The sequence below is a fragment of the Rhinolophus hipposideros genome, assembly GCF_964194185.1.
Source record: "Rhinolophus hipposideros genome assembly, chromosome: 1".
Classification (NCBI taxonomy): domain Eukaryota; kingdom Metazoa; phylum Chordata; class Mammalia; order Chiroptera; family Rhinolophidae; genus Rhinolophus; species Rhinolophus hipposideros.
Window position 1 is genome coordinate 22,101,259 of NC_138047.1, and position 17,737 is coordinate 22,118,995.

The 17,737-nt window shown below is 41.5% G+C and overlaps 1 protein-coding gene across 18 annotated transcripts in view; it reads left to right on the forward strand.

Annotated features, from left to right (window-relative positions):
• The window catches only part of BEND7 (BEN domain containing 7), an 84,657-nt gene that overhangs the window by 2,002 nt on the left and 64,918 nt on the right, over positions 1-17,737 (forward strand). For 14 of the 18 annotated variants that reach the window (XR_013993960.1, XM_081058727.1, XM_081058728.1 and 11 more), the window contains exon 2: positions 706-789. The exons of the other annotated variants lie outside the window; for them this stretch is intronic. Coding sequence is in view for 7 of the 14 variants with exons in the window: in XM_081058733.1 (XP_080914859.1) it covers positions 706-789 (84 nt within the window). In the remaining 7 variants the exon portion in view is untranslated. The remainder of the gene's footprint in view (positions 1-705; positions 790-17,737) is intronic. 18 annotated transcript variants of the gene reach the window in all.

Here is a 17,737-nt window from a genome sequence, read left to right on the forward strand (position 1 = left end):
AAGTTTGACCAACATAGCAAGTTTTTCTGTTGTTTTTTTCCCCCACGAAATTATGGGTCTGATTCTTCTCTCTGCACTGCAGGTGCATTTTTAGAAAATAAACCACTGCATATTAAAGTGCAGTAGCTGAATGCAGAAGAGTCACTTGTATAAAAGATGAGAATCTTGCTTTCTTATCCAAATTATACTATATATGAAACAACAAATCAGTATTTTTCCAGTGTGATTGCCTATAAGCTACTTAAAGGTGGGGACTTTTCTGGGTAAACTGAGAGTGCCACGTAACTCTAAAGCATACTGTTATTCATATGCTCATGAAAATGGGTTGTGGAGATAAATTTGGAATCCTCCCCTGGCCTATGATTGGGCAAGGTTTCTTTTCCTTATAAACATCTTTGTCATTTGAAAGAAAAGAAGCCTAATAATTGGCATCTGTGGGCCAAATTTACTGTGAAATGGTGTGATCAAACAGAGCTAAAGTCAAAGTAATATTTCAAGTTTGTGTACTTCTTTAGTCAGAGTAAGCAAAGTTTTAGGGATTCTCAGTGACTACAAATTCTATGACTTACCGAGTCCTGGAAAATTATATTTACAAGTTAAAGTATAGGTTATCCATAATATATATGATGAGATTCTAGTCTTTATTGCTTATTCATATCTTGCAGGCCATTAGAATTCTAATTTTTGCTTGTTTTCTCGTCCCAGATTATCAGCATGAGGTATATAAGATTTCAGAATTCAGCAACGATGTCAATGGGGAGGCCAAAGAGACACAACCCATTTTTTTAGGTATGTTCCTATGTCAATTAAATTCTCAGCAAAACAGCGTGGCCATTTGCAATTGGGGGGGCTGGAGGGGGAGGGAGGAAAGGGATTGTTCCAGAACGGGAAATGTCAGCCATTCCTTAATGTATGACATTCTTTTCAAGACCTTTTATTTTACAGATTGCCAATATATCCCGTATTAACATTGCTAAAAGTTGTAATTTCAGACATAAATGTTTATTAGTGTCTACACACAGTGCTAATTATCACTCACTCCCAGAGCCAGATGCTGACGGTGCATTTTTGTCTCTCTGCGTTCACCCCATTTACTTTGCATATTTGCTGGCATGCTTCACTGGCAATAGTTTGTGTAATTGGGGTATTACATCTTTGACATCTGGATAACAGAAATTCAATTTCCAGGAAGCTGCTATTTGTTTGGTTTTGCTTCTGCCTTGGGTGGGATAGAGGATTAATACGCTGTCGTATTATAATGTCCCTTCACCTTTGTGGCCTGGTTGTTAATCCTGCCATGGCAAAATTGAATTAAATCTACAGTCAAACAGCGTAAGGAAAATAAAAGTGTGATTGTCCGCCTAACCCCCTCTTGATAGTCCTCACTCTTCGTTTTCCGGGCTTTCTGTTCATTTCATGTCAGCACTGGGATCAGAGACTAGCCTTGCTTTGCTCTTACCCTCCTCCTTCCCAGCTGGGCTTGGGGAGGAACAGAGCAGAAGCAGGGTCTTTGAGACTTTCTCGCAAGTGTAACTGCATGATAGAGGAGTAGGTAGCCCAAAATGTTGCTTCTCTTTCCAGGTGTAGTTTTGGGTACAAATACCGTACACGAAGGATCTTGCTTGTGCAGTTTGTTATCTGCAGACCATGAGCCAAAAATTCAGCAACTTAGGATTTTGCCTCTAGGAATGAAGGACCCATGAAATCAGAGTGGAGAGTAAACGGTGGCATTTGGCTATGACCTTGCCCATCCTGGATGCCTCTCCACCGTTGGTAATAGGGGGAGGGCTGGATGCTGCATTCCAAGGAAGTAGAGAAGGGCAGAAAGTCTGGGCAAGAAAGATTAAAAGCAAGGGGAAGAATTGCCATATCCCTGGGGAGAGCTGATAGGGCTTAAGGAAGCAGGATTGCTGCTCAGACCCATGGTGAGTAGCATTATCAACTACAACAACTTGAAAGCCTGAGGGCGTGGAGTTGTGACCGGGATCTCCCTATTTTGCTTTGAGGAAGAGGAGGGTGGGCTACAGAGGACTTACTAGAGGTAAAATAAGAGGGAAATATCAGCATTTTTTACAGAAGCAATTATTGAAAGAACATAGATCTTTCCTTCAAGGGAGAGACTAATACTGTGGGCGACAAGTGCTCTCAGGACCTGTTTACTGGTGGGACAACTGAAATCCCAAAGGTTCATCGTCAAGTGAAATGCTAGGACCCAGAAGGAGAATGACACTTGTTTCAGTTCCCTAAACTTGAGCACTTGGAATTCTGTATCTAGGTACCACCCGATTTAGCCGTTTGAAACGAAGAATTTGCCTATTAGAAGAAAATTTACATTTATCATAGAAATGGAGCGTCATGTTCTTGGTTGCGTGTTCTCCAACAAAGCTGGCTTTACCCCCACCCTTCTGCTATGTAGTTGCGAAATAGTAAGGATACTTTGCAGTAGGTGAATTCTGGGTCTGAGAGAGTAGAAGATGAAGACACTAGTGCTCAGAACTCAGTAAAATGTATACTCTTGAAGGGGCTGACATTGCTGCTTTCCTTTTGCCTTGCTCGAGTCCAGGAAGGTAAGAGAACATCAAAGAAAGACCAGGATTGGGATAAACTCTCCTAATTATTGGGCAGGAAAACCTTAGACATCAAGAGACAAAAGACAACAGCGTGAAAGAGTGCCCGGGTTACTTCTAAGTCTTTTGCTCATTCTGGGGAAGGTGTGATGTGGTTCCCAGAAAACATTTTTATTTTGTAATCTCCAGGTCAATTTCTTTTTAAACGTGGAAGAGCAAATGATTACACACACAATTTCTAATGCAACTGGGAGTAGTTATGGATAGCCTATGAACTTAAGAATTTTGTTGTTGATGGTGTTACAAAATGGACATTCTTTGTTTACAGTTATTCTTCCCAAAACATAGACTTAAATCATGTTTGTTTTGCAAGTCACTAGTGTCTGTCCATAATATTATTCATTCGGGGTAATATTCGGGGTGTGGAATTCAGGGTGAGGTTTATGACATCCAAGGGAGTTTGTTCGCAAAACACAGGAAGACCTGTTTCACCCTAAAACACGGCCCTCAGGATGTTGTATGGGATTTTCAGTGTTCAAACATATGTGCTATCTTTGATACTATCTGCACCTCTAAGATTCAAGTTCATGTCTCACGGAAAGAGAGTGGCCCAGCATTTAGCAGAAGTTCCCACAGGAAATCTATTTCTCTGGAATATCTTCGGGTTATTGACGATGGAGGGCATCGGACATGGTTGGACATCCCAGTGGTGCGACTGGCTTGGCTGTGTGCTTCGGGAGTCACTCTCACACTTTTAATGTGATAATAGGGCCAGAAGAGGTTACTTTTCCCTGTGGGCACTGACTTGATCAAGCTGGCTATGATCGGTGATAGTAAAGGTTTGAGCCCTGTTTGGAAAATAACTTAATTCCTTTTAATCAATTCAACAACAGGTGTTTTGGGGGAAGATGCTATGCACTCAGCACTTTTCTAGAATGGGAGTGGGGTTGGGGGTTACCAAAGAAGTGGATGGGACAGAGACAGCTGGGGAGATGGGACACATTCAGGACACAGTGAAGGAGCAAGCTTCCGTCGTCATAACCGCTACAGCTGAGCGCTTACTGTGTGCGCAGTACTTTATGTGAATGATCTCAGTTTACTCCTCTCAGCAAGAGTCCTTATCGTCCCCGTTTTGTAGGTGAGACTTAGAGATGCTAGGTGGCCTGCCAGAGGTCTCTCAGATAGCAAGTGCCACAGCTGGGATCCCATGCAAGTTCGCCTGAGCCATAAACACTCCACTGGATCACCTCTCTGTGTGACCTATACTTAAATGACCATGGTGAACCATTAGGGCAACGGGCAAAAGCAGAGTTGGAAGGGAAGGAGCCATTTCAGGATCCGGGGGAGAGCTCCTGAAAGGCTAGACCTTGAACTCAGGAAAGATTCGAACAGGCAGAGGGAGCTGGAGAAGATTGCAGGTGGGAGGGTGATGGGAGCCATAGCAGAGGGATAAGGGTCATTATAATCTGACTTTCAGTGAGGGTTGCACTTCATAGTTCGGAAAGTACTTTCACATCTGTCATCTCATGACTTTCACAGTGTTCCTGTGAGGTAGTTAGGGTGGGTGTTATCTGCCCCACTACCCAAAGGAGGAAACAAGCTCAGAGTTAAGTGACTCGCTCATAAACAGCAGAACCTGAAGAGGCAAGTTCAAGATCATCCAAGAGACCTTAGCTGGTAGCAAGGCACTTTTTGAAAGTATTTTAATGGGACAATTAACTTATTATTCAGAGTAATAACACAAACATTTAATAAAATCTCTTTTTATACATTGAATGTTGGTTTAGATTTATGATTATAGTATATAAATTTGAAACATGTCTATTTTTCAGGTGTTTCATCGCATTCATTTATTCATGCAACAAATATTTACTGAACTCCAACTATGTGCCAGGCCTTGTTCTTTTTAATAGTCAGCCTCCAGAAGATGAAGCATAGGGTGTCATAGCCATGCCAAGTAAGCAGGGTTGAGATCTCTGAATTTTTTAATCTCTTTTCAGTGGCTTTCCTGGTGACAGCTGCCCCCACCAGAGTCCCCAAAGTCTCCTCAAAGATGACACACTCAGAAAAATTCCTTCCCACTCTTTCAAATGAGGGAGTGAGGCCCTAACCCTGGTGTAATTCTCCTCCCTGAGAAATGGGAGGGTCCATGTGCGACATGGGCGCGCTTGTCCCCTAGTGTCCAGTGGCCTGGGTCCTGCCCGGTTCTTGTTTGGCCTAGAACGGCTCAGGAGCTGGGCCTCCTTCCAAGAAGGAGGCTGTGATGTTTCACTGTATCTGTGGCTGGAGTTCCAAGAGTGAGAAGCAACCTCAAGTAAAACCAAGTTCCAAAAGAAAGAAAAAGAAAGTCCCCCCCACCCCGCCCCCAAAAAGGTACGTAATTTGGAAACAAGAATGTTTCACCTCTGCTTCTCCTCTCTGAAGTTCCACGCTCAGCACCATGGCCGCACTATGTTCTCATGTCCCTAATGTTTTTCATGTCAGCTCTGCCCTTTTTTGGTGGCAGAGTAAAGGGGACAGGACACTAAGAGTGGCTCTTGGGCTTAGGAATGTGGCCAATAATAGTAGGTGTCATGTATGGAGAGCTGGCTGTGTGTCAGGCACTATTCCACTGGCTTTGTATATTTTATCCCAGTAATTGTCCCAAGAAAGCTATTCCCACTTTATGGATGACGAATTTGAGGAGTTCGCAGTTACCCAATGACAGAACCAGGATAAAACCAGGATCTATCTGTCTTCAAAACCATGCCCTTAACCCCAAGAAATGCTTCATTCAGTGAACTCCCGTGTGGAACCCCTAATATGTCCAACAGGTGAAAGGGGGTGGGGTTGCTTGAAGCAGGACTAGGAGACCCAAGCACCTTGTACCACACCCCACACTCCTCTGCCGCCGCCCCCCTCTGTGGGCCTTTGCAGGACCTTTAGTGTGCCCTCATCACAATTTAAAAAGCTCTGGCCTCATCTAGCTGGTTTCCAAGGTTTCCTGCAGCACTAAAAGTATACCTAGTTATACTATAGATCCAAAAGAAATGGCTTCAAAAACAATTGCCAGCAAAGTTCAAGATGAGAGAGCCTCTCAAGGAAACTTCAGCACTGACGGTGTCTTTGAACAGAAGTACACAGATTAATGTGTTTCTGCAGCTGTGGATGTGGACTTAGTCCTTCTTAGATATTACTTACTGCCCAGAGTTTGGGAGGCGTTTGCAGTTAGGCCTGTCTCATGCTTTCCTTTATTATTTAGTTAGTATCACAACTATATCATGAGGTTGGTGTTATATGTGTTAGACAAACAGGAAGCGGAGCTCAGAGACGGAAGTGATTTGCGCAAAGTCACACAGTAATTAGTAGTTATATCCAGTTCAGCACTCTCTTCGCTATGTCAGAGCTGCCTGCAGTCCTCTCCCCACCTCTCCCATTCAGCCCACAGGGGCTGATCTTAATCAGTAACCCCCCCAACCTCTCCCCAGCAGAGCGCGACTTCCAGATGTCAAGGGGGCACCATAGGGAGAAGGAGTAGGGTGGGCAAAAGCTTCAATGTGGGCAAGCCCAGGACCCCTTTGGGAAGAAAGGAACTAAGGTTTGTTTAACATCTAATGTATGCTGGCCACTTCCTGTACTGCATCTTAGTTACCCCTTGCACCAATTCTGAGAAGGTATTATCATGCCCATTTCTACAAAAACATGGGCCTTTGGAAATGTCGGTTTGCCTAAGGTCCTACAGCTGGTAGATAGGGGCCTGGGTTTGGACTCGGCTTCCCACATTCTTTCCGCTTGGCCATGTGCAGCCTCTGAGGAAGCGAGGCCCCACTCTCCTCCCTTTGCTGTTCCCTGACTGTTTCTAGCTTACCTTTCTAGCCTCACCTCCTCCTCCCCCCTTACTAAAAGCATTTGCTGGTGTCCCTGGTCTCTCATCATTCCTCCCTGGACCACCTTTACCGGTTTCTCACCTTCTTCCCTTTCACCATCCTCCTTCCTCCAAACCCGCCTCCAGTCTCCTCCCGTGTCTTACCCCATGGCCACACTCTGCGTGTTACAGTCCTGCCTCTCCTCTTAGTTTTTCAAGTCCAAGTGAAACACTGCCTAGATACCTTTTCAGTTTCTACAGTGGAGAGAAGTCAGGCTTAAAGTGAGAAAAGCGTGGTTGGGATCGCACGCGAACAGTTCATAACACCTTGGACAAAACTCTTGAGGGATTTCTTATCTTCTAGAATAGAATAGTAACGTTGCCCCCCTCCCCCCATCGGGTTCCCCTACAACGTATAGGAAATCCTATAGGGTAAAACACTTTTTCAAAGTAGAAAATGCTGTATTCTTCTTATTCCCTTCTCCTTCTGAATTGGAAGGTATCTCAAAAAAAAGTCCAAATCTTTGTTATTTAAATGTATGAATATATTGGACTGTTGTATGGGACTGTGCAGATTTGTTTTAAAATATACTGCTATGTTGAGGTTTTAGACACTTTCAGTGAGCCAAACTAAAATATGCCTCATTTAAATGGAAGAAGCTTTGTGAATATACTAAACTAGCATAGAAATTTGGGATTTCTGATGTTGATGTGTGAGATTCAACTTGAAATCTTTTTGAAAGCCAGCTACATGTTGAAAACCAAAACTGAAAAGTAACATATGCTCTGCTGGTTGCGAATACTGCTGTAACGTTGGTACAACTTTATGGAGGTACTTAAGATAGCTTTGCCCTGTTTATAAATTGATTTTGACATTATTAGTTCTTGGGTGCACAAGAGACAAGTTTCCTTACTGTAATTTAAGATAATAAAGGCAGGCATTAAACAACAACAGGCCTTGGCAAAAGTCTCGTTTGTTAGGGAACGGCCCCTGCACATGGTTTCACCAGTTATGCCTGCTCACCAGGGCTCCTGTCTTCAGGGGAAGCTGCCTCCTTCTGTTTTGGGGCTCAGCCACCGCACTGGGAGTGAAATCATGTGTTGGGTGTTGGGATCATTTGCTTTTCCTACATGATCGTGACCAACTCATTAAAAAAAAAAATCTCCACAAAGGGCAGACTCTAAGGAGATGTATTAACAATTTTTAGCCTTTCTGGTTCCCATGGGAATATGGGTTTTTACATTTGGGAGAGAATAATGTGGCCATCTATAAGATAAAGATTTTGGAACAGTGTGTTTGCATCTCAAAATAGACCTAGGAGACATTTACAAAGCAAGTCTGTTATTCTTGTAAGTGAGCAGATTAGTGGCAAGAACGGTACCTGGGAAGGGATGTAATAGCAGTGGGGGGTGGGGGGCGGGGAAGGGGGCGGGCTGGCTCAAGGAGCAGATGCTGAACCTACAGTGATTCTCCCAGGGGGTACCTTGAAGCTCCTTCGAGCATTGTGGGCTCCCAGGCCTGAGCTTCACTGCCTGTGGCTTTCCTAGGACAGACTCGCATGCACCCCCAGTAAGACCCTACAGAAACTGGCACCTGTCTGCTTCGAGTTTATGCCTGTCACTCCCCTTCCCGCCTCCCGTGCTTCCTCTTCTCTGACTCTGTCTTACCCCTAAAGACTCCAAGCTGATGTTAACTTCCTTTAGGTAGTCTCCTCCATTCCCTCTCACCGGCCTTACCACAGCGGCCTGCACGTATTGCTATCCTAGTTGACTTTTATAATCTCTCCCACTGGGATGTAAACTCCCTAAGGACCATCTCTGTGTCCCCCCTGCCCAGCGCCATGCCGGTCACATAACAGACATCAACAGATGGTCAGTGCATGAGTGAGGAGTCCAATTTTAAATTCAAAATAAAGTGTCGAAATGGGCCATTTTGAAACTTTTGTGATTCAATTCTTTCACTTCTAATTTCCCACCCTGGCTTTCGAGGTGAACATTGATACATCCTTCTTAGTAGCCAAGTGGATCTGATAATTCCAGAGTAAAATATGTCAACACTGACAAGAGTAAAATATGATGTTTATTTTTCATTATGTATTTTTTTTCATTAGGTTAATGACAGGCTCCTTCTAAAGTGTAACTCTGAAATGCACCACTGTGCCCTTTGTGGGTGCCCGCCCCGCCCCACTGGGGCCCTGCAGACTCATGTAGAATGTCAGGGCACCTCCGGAATACTGTAGGACTGTGGCCCTGGCATCTGCTCTGCTGGTCTCTGCCTAGAGTGACATCTGCCACCCTTGTCTGGATGATCCTTTTATGTCCCTCGCGTCTCAGCTGGAATTCCTGCAGGACAAGACCTTCCGCTTACCGTATTCCTAGTGCGCAATACTCAGTGCAAAGTTGACTCTCAATAAAAAATTTTGAATAAGTGCATGAGTACCATTTAAAACATGTTAAAATGGGATTTGCGTCCAGTTAGCTGATCTGAGTGGGACACTCTGGAGTTGAGACAGTTTTTTTGTACAGGACTATCCCATGTACTGCAGGAGGTCTTCATCCCGGCCTCTGAACATTGGCAGCATAAATACACGTAAATGTTGGGAGCACCCCGTCTAATCACTGCAACAATCAAAACACCCCTGCATATGTGAGCTGGAGCATGCCCTGGCCTTGGCAGGCCAAGGGCGTGGGCTCATTTAGCTTTGAGCAGAGAGAAACTATTGCATTGCCACAGAGCTGAGATCCTTCCATCTTGGGTTGTCTCTCACATGCCCGTATGAAGGGGGAACAAGTGAAAGGCTGTGATGGACCGGCTCAGCCGTGTCAGCACCCAGGAGAGAGATCAAAGGGCACATTCCATTCATGGTCAGGTTACTGTGCCTCCTCGCCATACAAAGGACAGCTCATTACATGCATGTTGGCTCATACATTATAAAATCATTAAGAAATTTAGACAGATTTTCTTTCAGTATTCCCATCAGTATCCTTCTAAGTAATAATCCATAAAATTGTTTTGTTAGTATTGCCTTTTTTTTTGAACATGTACAAACATACTGTGCTATTTGAATTCCAAGGGTTTTACCATTTTTTTTTTTAACTTGGAAATCAAATTTTATATCTGAAAGGTTAATGGAGAAAACTAATTATGCTATCTGGTAACCAAATGTGTGATGAGGCATTTGTCTCTGTAATTAACAGCAAGGGACTTTTATAGTTTCATAAAATCGAATGCTGCGTAGAGGATTCTGTGAGCATTTGTTTGGACGAGGTGTCCAAAACTGAGATGTTTATGAATGATATAAAGTTGAGCTGAAATGTAATGCAGGTGTCTGTGCAGCTCACAGCATTTCTCATTGTTGAAATGGAAGCCAAAAGATTAATAACTTTAGTTTGTCATGATGAAATAAGTAATGTGTTCTTGGAACAGTGGTACGGTACATAAGTTACTCAGTAATTCCAAGAATTTATTCTGTTCCAGGAATAATATCCTCAACAATTTATTTCTACAGAAAAAGTTGATGCAACATAATAGCCTATGAAGTTGCTTGTATGGCTAATGGAATTATAGCTCAAATAGGATTTTACACCTACACATAAAATGTGAAGAACCCCACAAAAATGCAAGGTCAAAGTATAACGTACAAGTACAAAAGTCAGGAGATGCAAAAGTTAAGGTTCTTCTGTTAACATTAACTCATTCGCATTGCACATATATATTTTTTTCAATTACCAGCAAGACTTTAATGGGCACCTTAATGAGGATTGCATGAAATATGGTCCAGAAGGAGTTGCCACAGGAACGGGAGCGGTAGCATTCTCAGGTAGTCTGGAAGACAGAGCCTGGTGCCTGGAGCAAGGCAGATGTGTGGCCCACATCTGATCTGTCTCCCTCCGGTTTACGCTGGTCATTTTGAGCAAGCAATTTAGTCTTCTCCTTTGTCAAATGGGAGAAACAATTCCCTGTCTATAATCTCTGATGAACTAGAAAGACCATGATGATTAGATATGTTCCTTCGGCAAAGCTTTCATAAGAAGGTGATTGAATATAGGCACCAAGAGCCCTCTGCTTGCTACCCCTACACCCTAGAAATGAGGAGAATTTCTTTCATAGATGTCACCGATGTTGGTTTATATATTGTACATTTTGTTTGGTTGATTGGTTGGTTTTTATTTTTTTTGCACATAGTGGCTTTTTTTTCTTTCAGCTTTCTTCAACTGTAGCTTCCTGTCATATCTTATACTAGAATTTACTTGTATTCATTTAATAGGTATTTATTGAATAGCCATTAGTGGCAGGCTAGGACAATTTAAAGCCTACTCAGTCGTGATAAGGGAAATTAAGGATTCTATGGGAATGTGGAGCCAGGGGGCCTTGCCAGGCCTAAAGGATTAAAGGGTAAGACCCTTGAAAATGTGACATTTAAGCTGAGTCCTGAAGGATAAGTGTGGGAGTGGGGCTGAGGATGTGTGAAGTCACAATAAGCAGGACTTGGTGATTAACTGGCTGTGAGAAGGAAAGGAAGGGAAGAGAGTTAAGTCCCAGGTTTCTGTTTTAGACAATGAAATTGGTGCTATTTATTAAGGCTCGGGGATGGTCGTTATACAGTTTTTGGACATGATTTTAAGGTTGCTCTGGAAATGTCCAAGTGGGCTGTCTAGTAGGCAATTGGATGTCTGAGTCTAGAGTCCTGTAGGGTGGTCAGGACTGATGGCCTCGCATAAAGACGGTCATTGGAGCCAGGAGAGAGGGTCAGTGGGTCCAGAAAGAGTGTGGAGGGCGAGAAGGCTGCCTCGGGCAGTGTCCTAAGTAATTTCGGCATTTAAGGCAGTGTTTTTTACAACAGTGGTCGTGACCTACAAGTGGGTCATGAAATCAATTTAGTGGATTGTCACCAACACTGACTACAACAGTAACAATGGTAGTAGTAGTAGTTGTAGTAGTAGTAGTAATCGTAGTAGTAGTGAAATAGAAAAGAATAAAAAATACCTGAGTGCATTTCATGCAGGAATAAATTCATGAGACTTTTGTCTTAGTTATGTTCATGCCATACATATGTATGTGTTTAGGTCACGAAAAATGTCTTTCTTGCTGTAAACCAGGGTCAAAAAGAATTTGGAAGCCACTGATTTAAGCTATAGTTAGTTGCCTTAGCCTGGAAGTTGGCCGTGAGTCTCACATTGGGAAGCGTGCCCCTCCCCAGGTGCCTTTGGACCCAAAGTTAGCAAAGTTCTTTGAGATCCTTTGAAGAAAACGGTGCTGGGAATGTGATCCATTTTTCATGATTAATATTATGTACATTGAAGATGAAACTGTACAACAGCATGTGTATTTAACTTGAAATATTTAAAAGTTTTAAATGATTGAAGAAAGGTAATATGGCCAGTACTTAATCACGTTCCTACTTAACTGACCCATGATTAGATGTGTAAGTAACATCTCAGTAAGGAGGAGATTTGCACTTCTCTATTAACATCCTTTAAGAAGTTTTCTGTACAGGAGAGCAGAGGATCAGCATTTCAAATTATATTAGAAAAGATCACCTCTTTCCAAAAAGTAAATTAAGAATATTTATTCTATCCCTTATTGAATGAAGGCAAGATTTTGGCTATACTACTATAGGAATACGGAAGCAGCTCTTAATCTACAATTTGTTATATTTTTCCTATATGTATTGTCATCCTTTGAAGACTTCTGAAATATGCTTCACAGAATCATGAACACAAATAAATTCTTATTCCACTTTTTCCAAGTTTTAATATTTGGCTTTTGTAAACCAACAGGATTCCCATGAACCATGTTTCCAAATTAAAATGAAATATCTGAATCTTATTCTTAGTTTAAAACAGTACAACTAAGTTGGAATCCATAAAAATGATTTGGTCTAATGATTTCACTGTTCCCACCTAGTTTACATAACTAGGTGGTAAGGGTGGTGACTAGTTCACACAATGCCCAGCACATGTCATGACAGTTTGCTGGATGCCACACAGCTCGGCTCGTGTGACTGGAGCCCTTCTTGCCATTCAGCTAGTTCCTTGAGCAGTTTAGTAGAATTAAGTGACGTGCTTAGACCTCAGAGCCTGATGGATCCAGTTTAACCGTATAATCTCAAAGTCTCTGTTTTCTCCTAGGTAAAATGTACTCATCAATATTTAAAGCTCTTAGCTAGTTGTCAGGATTATGTGTAGGCAGAGTGTTTGCCAGAGGGCCTGATACATAGTAAGCCCTCCATAAATGGTATCATTGACACCTCCTCTCCATGTCCGTCCAAATTCCTTTTAAAATACATGGCTTGTAGTGAGCTTCAAGAGGAAGTAATTTTAGGCGTGTACACCAAGGGTTGCAAAATATGCCACACCCTGCACCCTCCCTTCTTGTCTTTATTCTTCTGCCGTCTCTAACCACCTATTTCTTATTCCTGCCCAACTTCCCTGTTTCCTGAGTAACATAGAGGATGGTTTTATGCCCAAAGCTTTATGCCCAGTAGCCTTATATATACTCAGCTTTAGAATACCAAAAGGAAAAGGGTGTACATAACTCTTCTAGATTATTTTTTTCTTACAAAAAAGTAATATACATTTCAAAACCATTTTTAAAATTAAAATTTATAAAGTTGAAAACAAGGTAAAAAGTAGAAGATCCTGTCCCAGTCACACTCTCCAGTGATAACCACTATTACCAAGAGAGTGTGTGTAAAAAGTATGTGTATGTGTTACAAAAATGGAAAATGGAATCTGACCTATCATTGCAATTTTTTTCACTTGATGGAATCTCCATTCATTACACGCAGATTGAGTACCTAGCTTCAGCCAGGCAATTAGGCCCTGGTTATCCAGTAGTGAATGAAGTAATCATCTTGGACTCTACATCAACCATTATGGACTCTACAGTTTATCAGGCATGTATTTCCAGATGACTGTAAAGAGATCTATATCATTCTTTATTTTTTAAATTTAATTTAATTTTTGTATTAGCTTCAGGTGTACAAAACAACATATTGATAAGACATTTACCCACCTCACAAAGTGACAACCCCAACCAGTCCACTACCCATCTGACATCATACATGATTATTACACCATTGACTATATTCCCTATGCTGTACTTTATATCTCGTATATATGTTTTTAAATTATAGTTGGCATTCCATATTATTTTATATAAGTTTCAGGTGTACAGCTTGGTCGTTAGGCATTTGTAATAATTTTTGAAGTGATCCCCGCCCAATAAGTGCAGTACCCGTCTGACACTATATATAGTTTTTACAATATTATTGACTATATTTCCCACACTGCATTGCACATCCCCGTGACTATTCTGTGACTACCAATCCGTACTTCCTAATCCCTCACCTTTCTCACCCATCCCCCCACCCCCCTCCCATCTAGCAACTATCAGTTTGTTCTCTTTAGGTATGAGTCTATTTCTGTTTTGTTTGTTCATTTACTCTGTTCTTTAGATTCCACATATAAGTGCGATCATATGGTATCTGTCTTTCTCAGTCTAACTTATTTCACTTAGCATAATATCCTCTAGGTTCATCCATGTTGTTGCAAATGGTAAGATTTCATTCTTTTTTATGGCCAAGTAATACTCCATTGTATAAACGTACCACAATTTCTTTGTCTAATCATCTGTCGATGGGCATTTCAGTTGTTTCCATATCTTGGCTATTGTGAATAGTGATGCAGTAAACATAGGGGTGCATATATTTTTTTGAATTAGTGTTTTGGATTTCTCCCAGAAGTGGAATTACTGGGTCATAAGGTTGTTTTATTGTTAATTTTTTGAGGAACCTCCATTCTGTTTTCCATAGTGGCTACACCAATCCGCAATCCCACCAACAGCTCACAAGGGTTTCCTTTTCTCCACATCCCCGTCAGTACTTGTTGTTTGTTTCATGATAGCCTTTCTAAAAGGTGTGAGATGATATCTCATTTTGGTTTTTATTTGCATTTTCCTGATAATTAGAGACACTGAACATCTTTTCATATGTCTAATGGCCATCTGTATGTCCTCTTTGGAAAAATGTCTATTTAGGTCCTCTGCCCATTTTTAAATTGGATTGTTTGGGTTTGTTTGGTGTTGGGTTGTATAAGTTTTTTATAAATTTTGGATATTAACCTCTTGTCAGATGTATCATTGGCAAATATCTTCTCCCTTTCAGTAGGACGTCTGTTTTGTTGAGTTTCCTTTGCTGTGAAAAAACTTTTTAGTTTCATGTAGTCTAAATGGATCTATATCATTCTTTACAGATATATAAAGATACATCATAATTTTCATTATACTGATATATCATAATTCATTTATCTAATGCTCTTTGATAAATGTTTGGATTGTTCTCAATGTTTCACTAATAAAATGCTGCTGCAGTGAATATCCTTATACATATGTCACAGGTAGTTGTTTGGGTATTTCTGTAAAATAAATTTCTTCAAGCAGAATTGCAAAAATTTCTCTCCAGAAAGGTTCCCCACCAGCAGCCTATAAGAGTGGTGTAACCCTCCACCTTCACCAGAAAGGCGCTCTATGCATCTATAGTAGTCTTTGCCAAATTCAAAGACAAAGAATTTCACATTATTTGATTTTCATTACATTAATAATATGGGAGATTAAGAGATTGAAGCCGCTTATTTCTCTTGTGAATTACATGCTCACATCCTTTGCCCATTTTTCCATTGTTAGTATTTGTCGTCTTCTTCACTGACTTATGAGACCTGTCCCGCGTATTTGGGATTTTAACTCTTTGGTGTGATTATTCCTGAACACTACTTGTAGTGGTAGCTTCTGACCTAGTCACTTAACAATGCCGGGAATTACACATGAAAGGAACATTCAGTTGGGCAGCCATGTGACATTTATTATAAAAGTTAGTCATCCATGATACAAAAACATCTGGGGGAGAGATGAGTAGATAAACTGAATTGGTTGGGTAGTTGTAGTGTGCCATATCATTCCCTTATGAAAAACCTTCACTGATTTACTGTCATTTTCAGGACAAAGTAGAAATATCAAGATCCTTCTGTTTTTGACTTTGCCCATTCAGTGCCTAAACTTCACCTAAGCTTATTCACCGTCACGCACTGTTTTACTCTGCCCTCAGTGCTGTTTCTTCTTTTCTCTTCCCAAAAGCACCCAAGGAAATGCTGGCCATCTTTTATTGACCAGCTCAAGTCTTACCATATTCCTACAGCCAGCTATCATCTTCCCAGTTTAAAATGCTCTCTTCCTCTCCTTAATTCCTAGAACACTTGTAATTTATGCAATGTCCAAGGCATTTAAAATATATCCTTTTGGTTTTGCCTGTTCCGTCATGGACACTATAAATGTATTCCTAGAAAGTGTAGCTGGGGACGTTTAAAAGGCTGACTTAAAAGCAGCAGCTCTTTGCTTTCTATGATGGCCCAATCCTCCCCTTCCACTGGCCAGGGCGTCTTAACCGGCAGACGTGTAACGGTGGGTGTTCAGTGCTGTTCCACGTGCTACGGGAATCTGCCCATCTCGGTAGGTAGAGAACAAAGTATAACATTTACATTTTTTTTTAAAAGATAAAACGAAGACATCAAAGAAATTGTTCCTTATTCCCCTCTTGGGACTTTGCCATCAAACTTCTCGTAGATGTTTATCTCCTTTGTCTGTAGGTGTTCTTTGAGGAGCACATTTAAGAAACAGTGTGACAGCCCATTTCCACTGCTGGTCCTTGATTCACTTCCTGGTATTTCTCTCTTCCTTTAGCCCTTAATGCCCGTCTCAAGATTTTAGCCTTCTTTGCTTTGAAGATCTGTTTTCCAGCTAGGATCCATGGCACTCTTTCTTAGTACCTGTCCTGGCTTCCTGGTCCTCAGTCTGATTAAAAGAGCTCTAGCCTCTCGCAGCAGGTGGCCCATACTGGGTAAGCCTGCCTGTTTGTTCTGAGAGACACCTGTAGTCTCAGAATAGTTTGTGCATTCATCTTCCCTGCTAGACTGCAAACTCCTGAATGGGAGAGACTATATCTTATATTTTTTCTCTCTTTTTTTTTTGGTCACCCAGTATCTCATACTTAGTAGTTGTCCAATACATATTTATGGAATGGATAAGTGAACCTGATATTCTCTAAATAGAAAAAATCTTGGTTGTCCTTTCAATGAAAATGCCATGTATACATTGGGCTGCTTAATTATTTTCCACCTATAACTGTCAGTTTAACAGGGTCCTCGAACATGTGGCAATGAATTTGCCGTTTAAATGCTCCTTATCATAGCATTTGATTCAGCCAATTAAATGATTCTGTAACCACTTTCTTGCCTCTTTCCTTCTCAGTGGCGTTTAGACTATGTGGTGGAGCCCTTGGAATTCTTGAATGTATTCCAGGGAGTGTTTCAGGAATGTGGGTTCTAGCACGCTCTCATCAACAGAACTGTGCTCCTGTTCATTTATTGGGATTCCACTTAAGACTGCACTGGGAAAAAGGGGCTTACTTGGAAACCATTGCAGTCTTGTAGAAACCAATGCTTTTCAGACCATTTTTGCTGAGTTGGAATCCCAGTCTTGCATGTCCCTTGTAAACATGGCTGTTATCCGTGAGGGCGGCCCGTGGGACCTTGATCACATCTGTGTGGCAGTGGGTTTGGTCAGGGTGCCAGCCTCAGGCCCTCTCATAGCACAGAGTCTGCTTCAAATTCCTGTGCTTTTAGGCTCATTGGCTGAGACTTATGGTGAGAGCTGCAGCATAGGCATGAAGGACCGGGTCTCCTTTTTCCTGTTCTTCCTCTTACTGCAGTCATGTGACAGGGGTTTCATTTTTTTTCTACAGCATGGCTCCATGCCAACTTCTAGTATTTGAGAGGAGATATTTGGATCATTTAGTACAAATCTTGGTCATTTTAGTATTTCTGCCTCATGCACTCAACTTTTTTTGCTATTTATTTTAACATGTCATTACCTGAAAAAATGCAAGAGTTTTACAATCTTTTTAAAAAGTATATTCACAGGGTTGTGTAACCATTACCACCATCCATCTCGTAAACTTTTTCAGCATCCCAAATAGAAAAGACTTCTTATTGTCACCCAAGCTAGAAATCTTGGAGTTATCTGTAATGATTCTTCTACTTTATCTCCTCTACCCTCACCCCCACACCCAGTTAATCACCAAGTCTGTGTGATAAAACTTAGGTGTTTCTTCAGCCTCACCCCCGAAGTCCTGGTACAGACCATCATGTCATCCATGTACCCTTAAACAATAATATTGTAACTGGTTTACTCTCCCATACCACTTTCACCATCATTTTGGTGAAATAATTGCTATTTTCAAGGATGGATATGATTATTTACCACCCTTATATT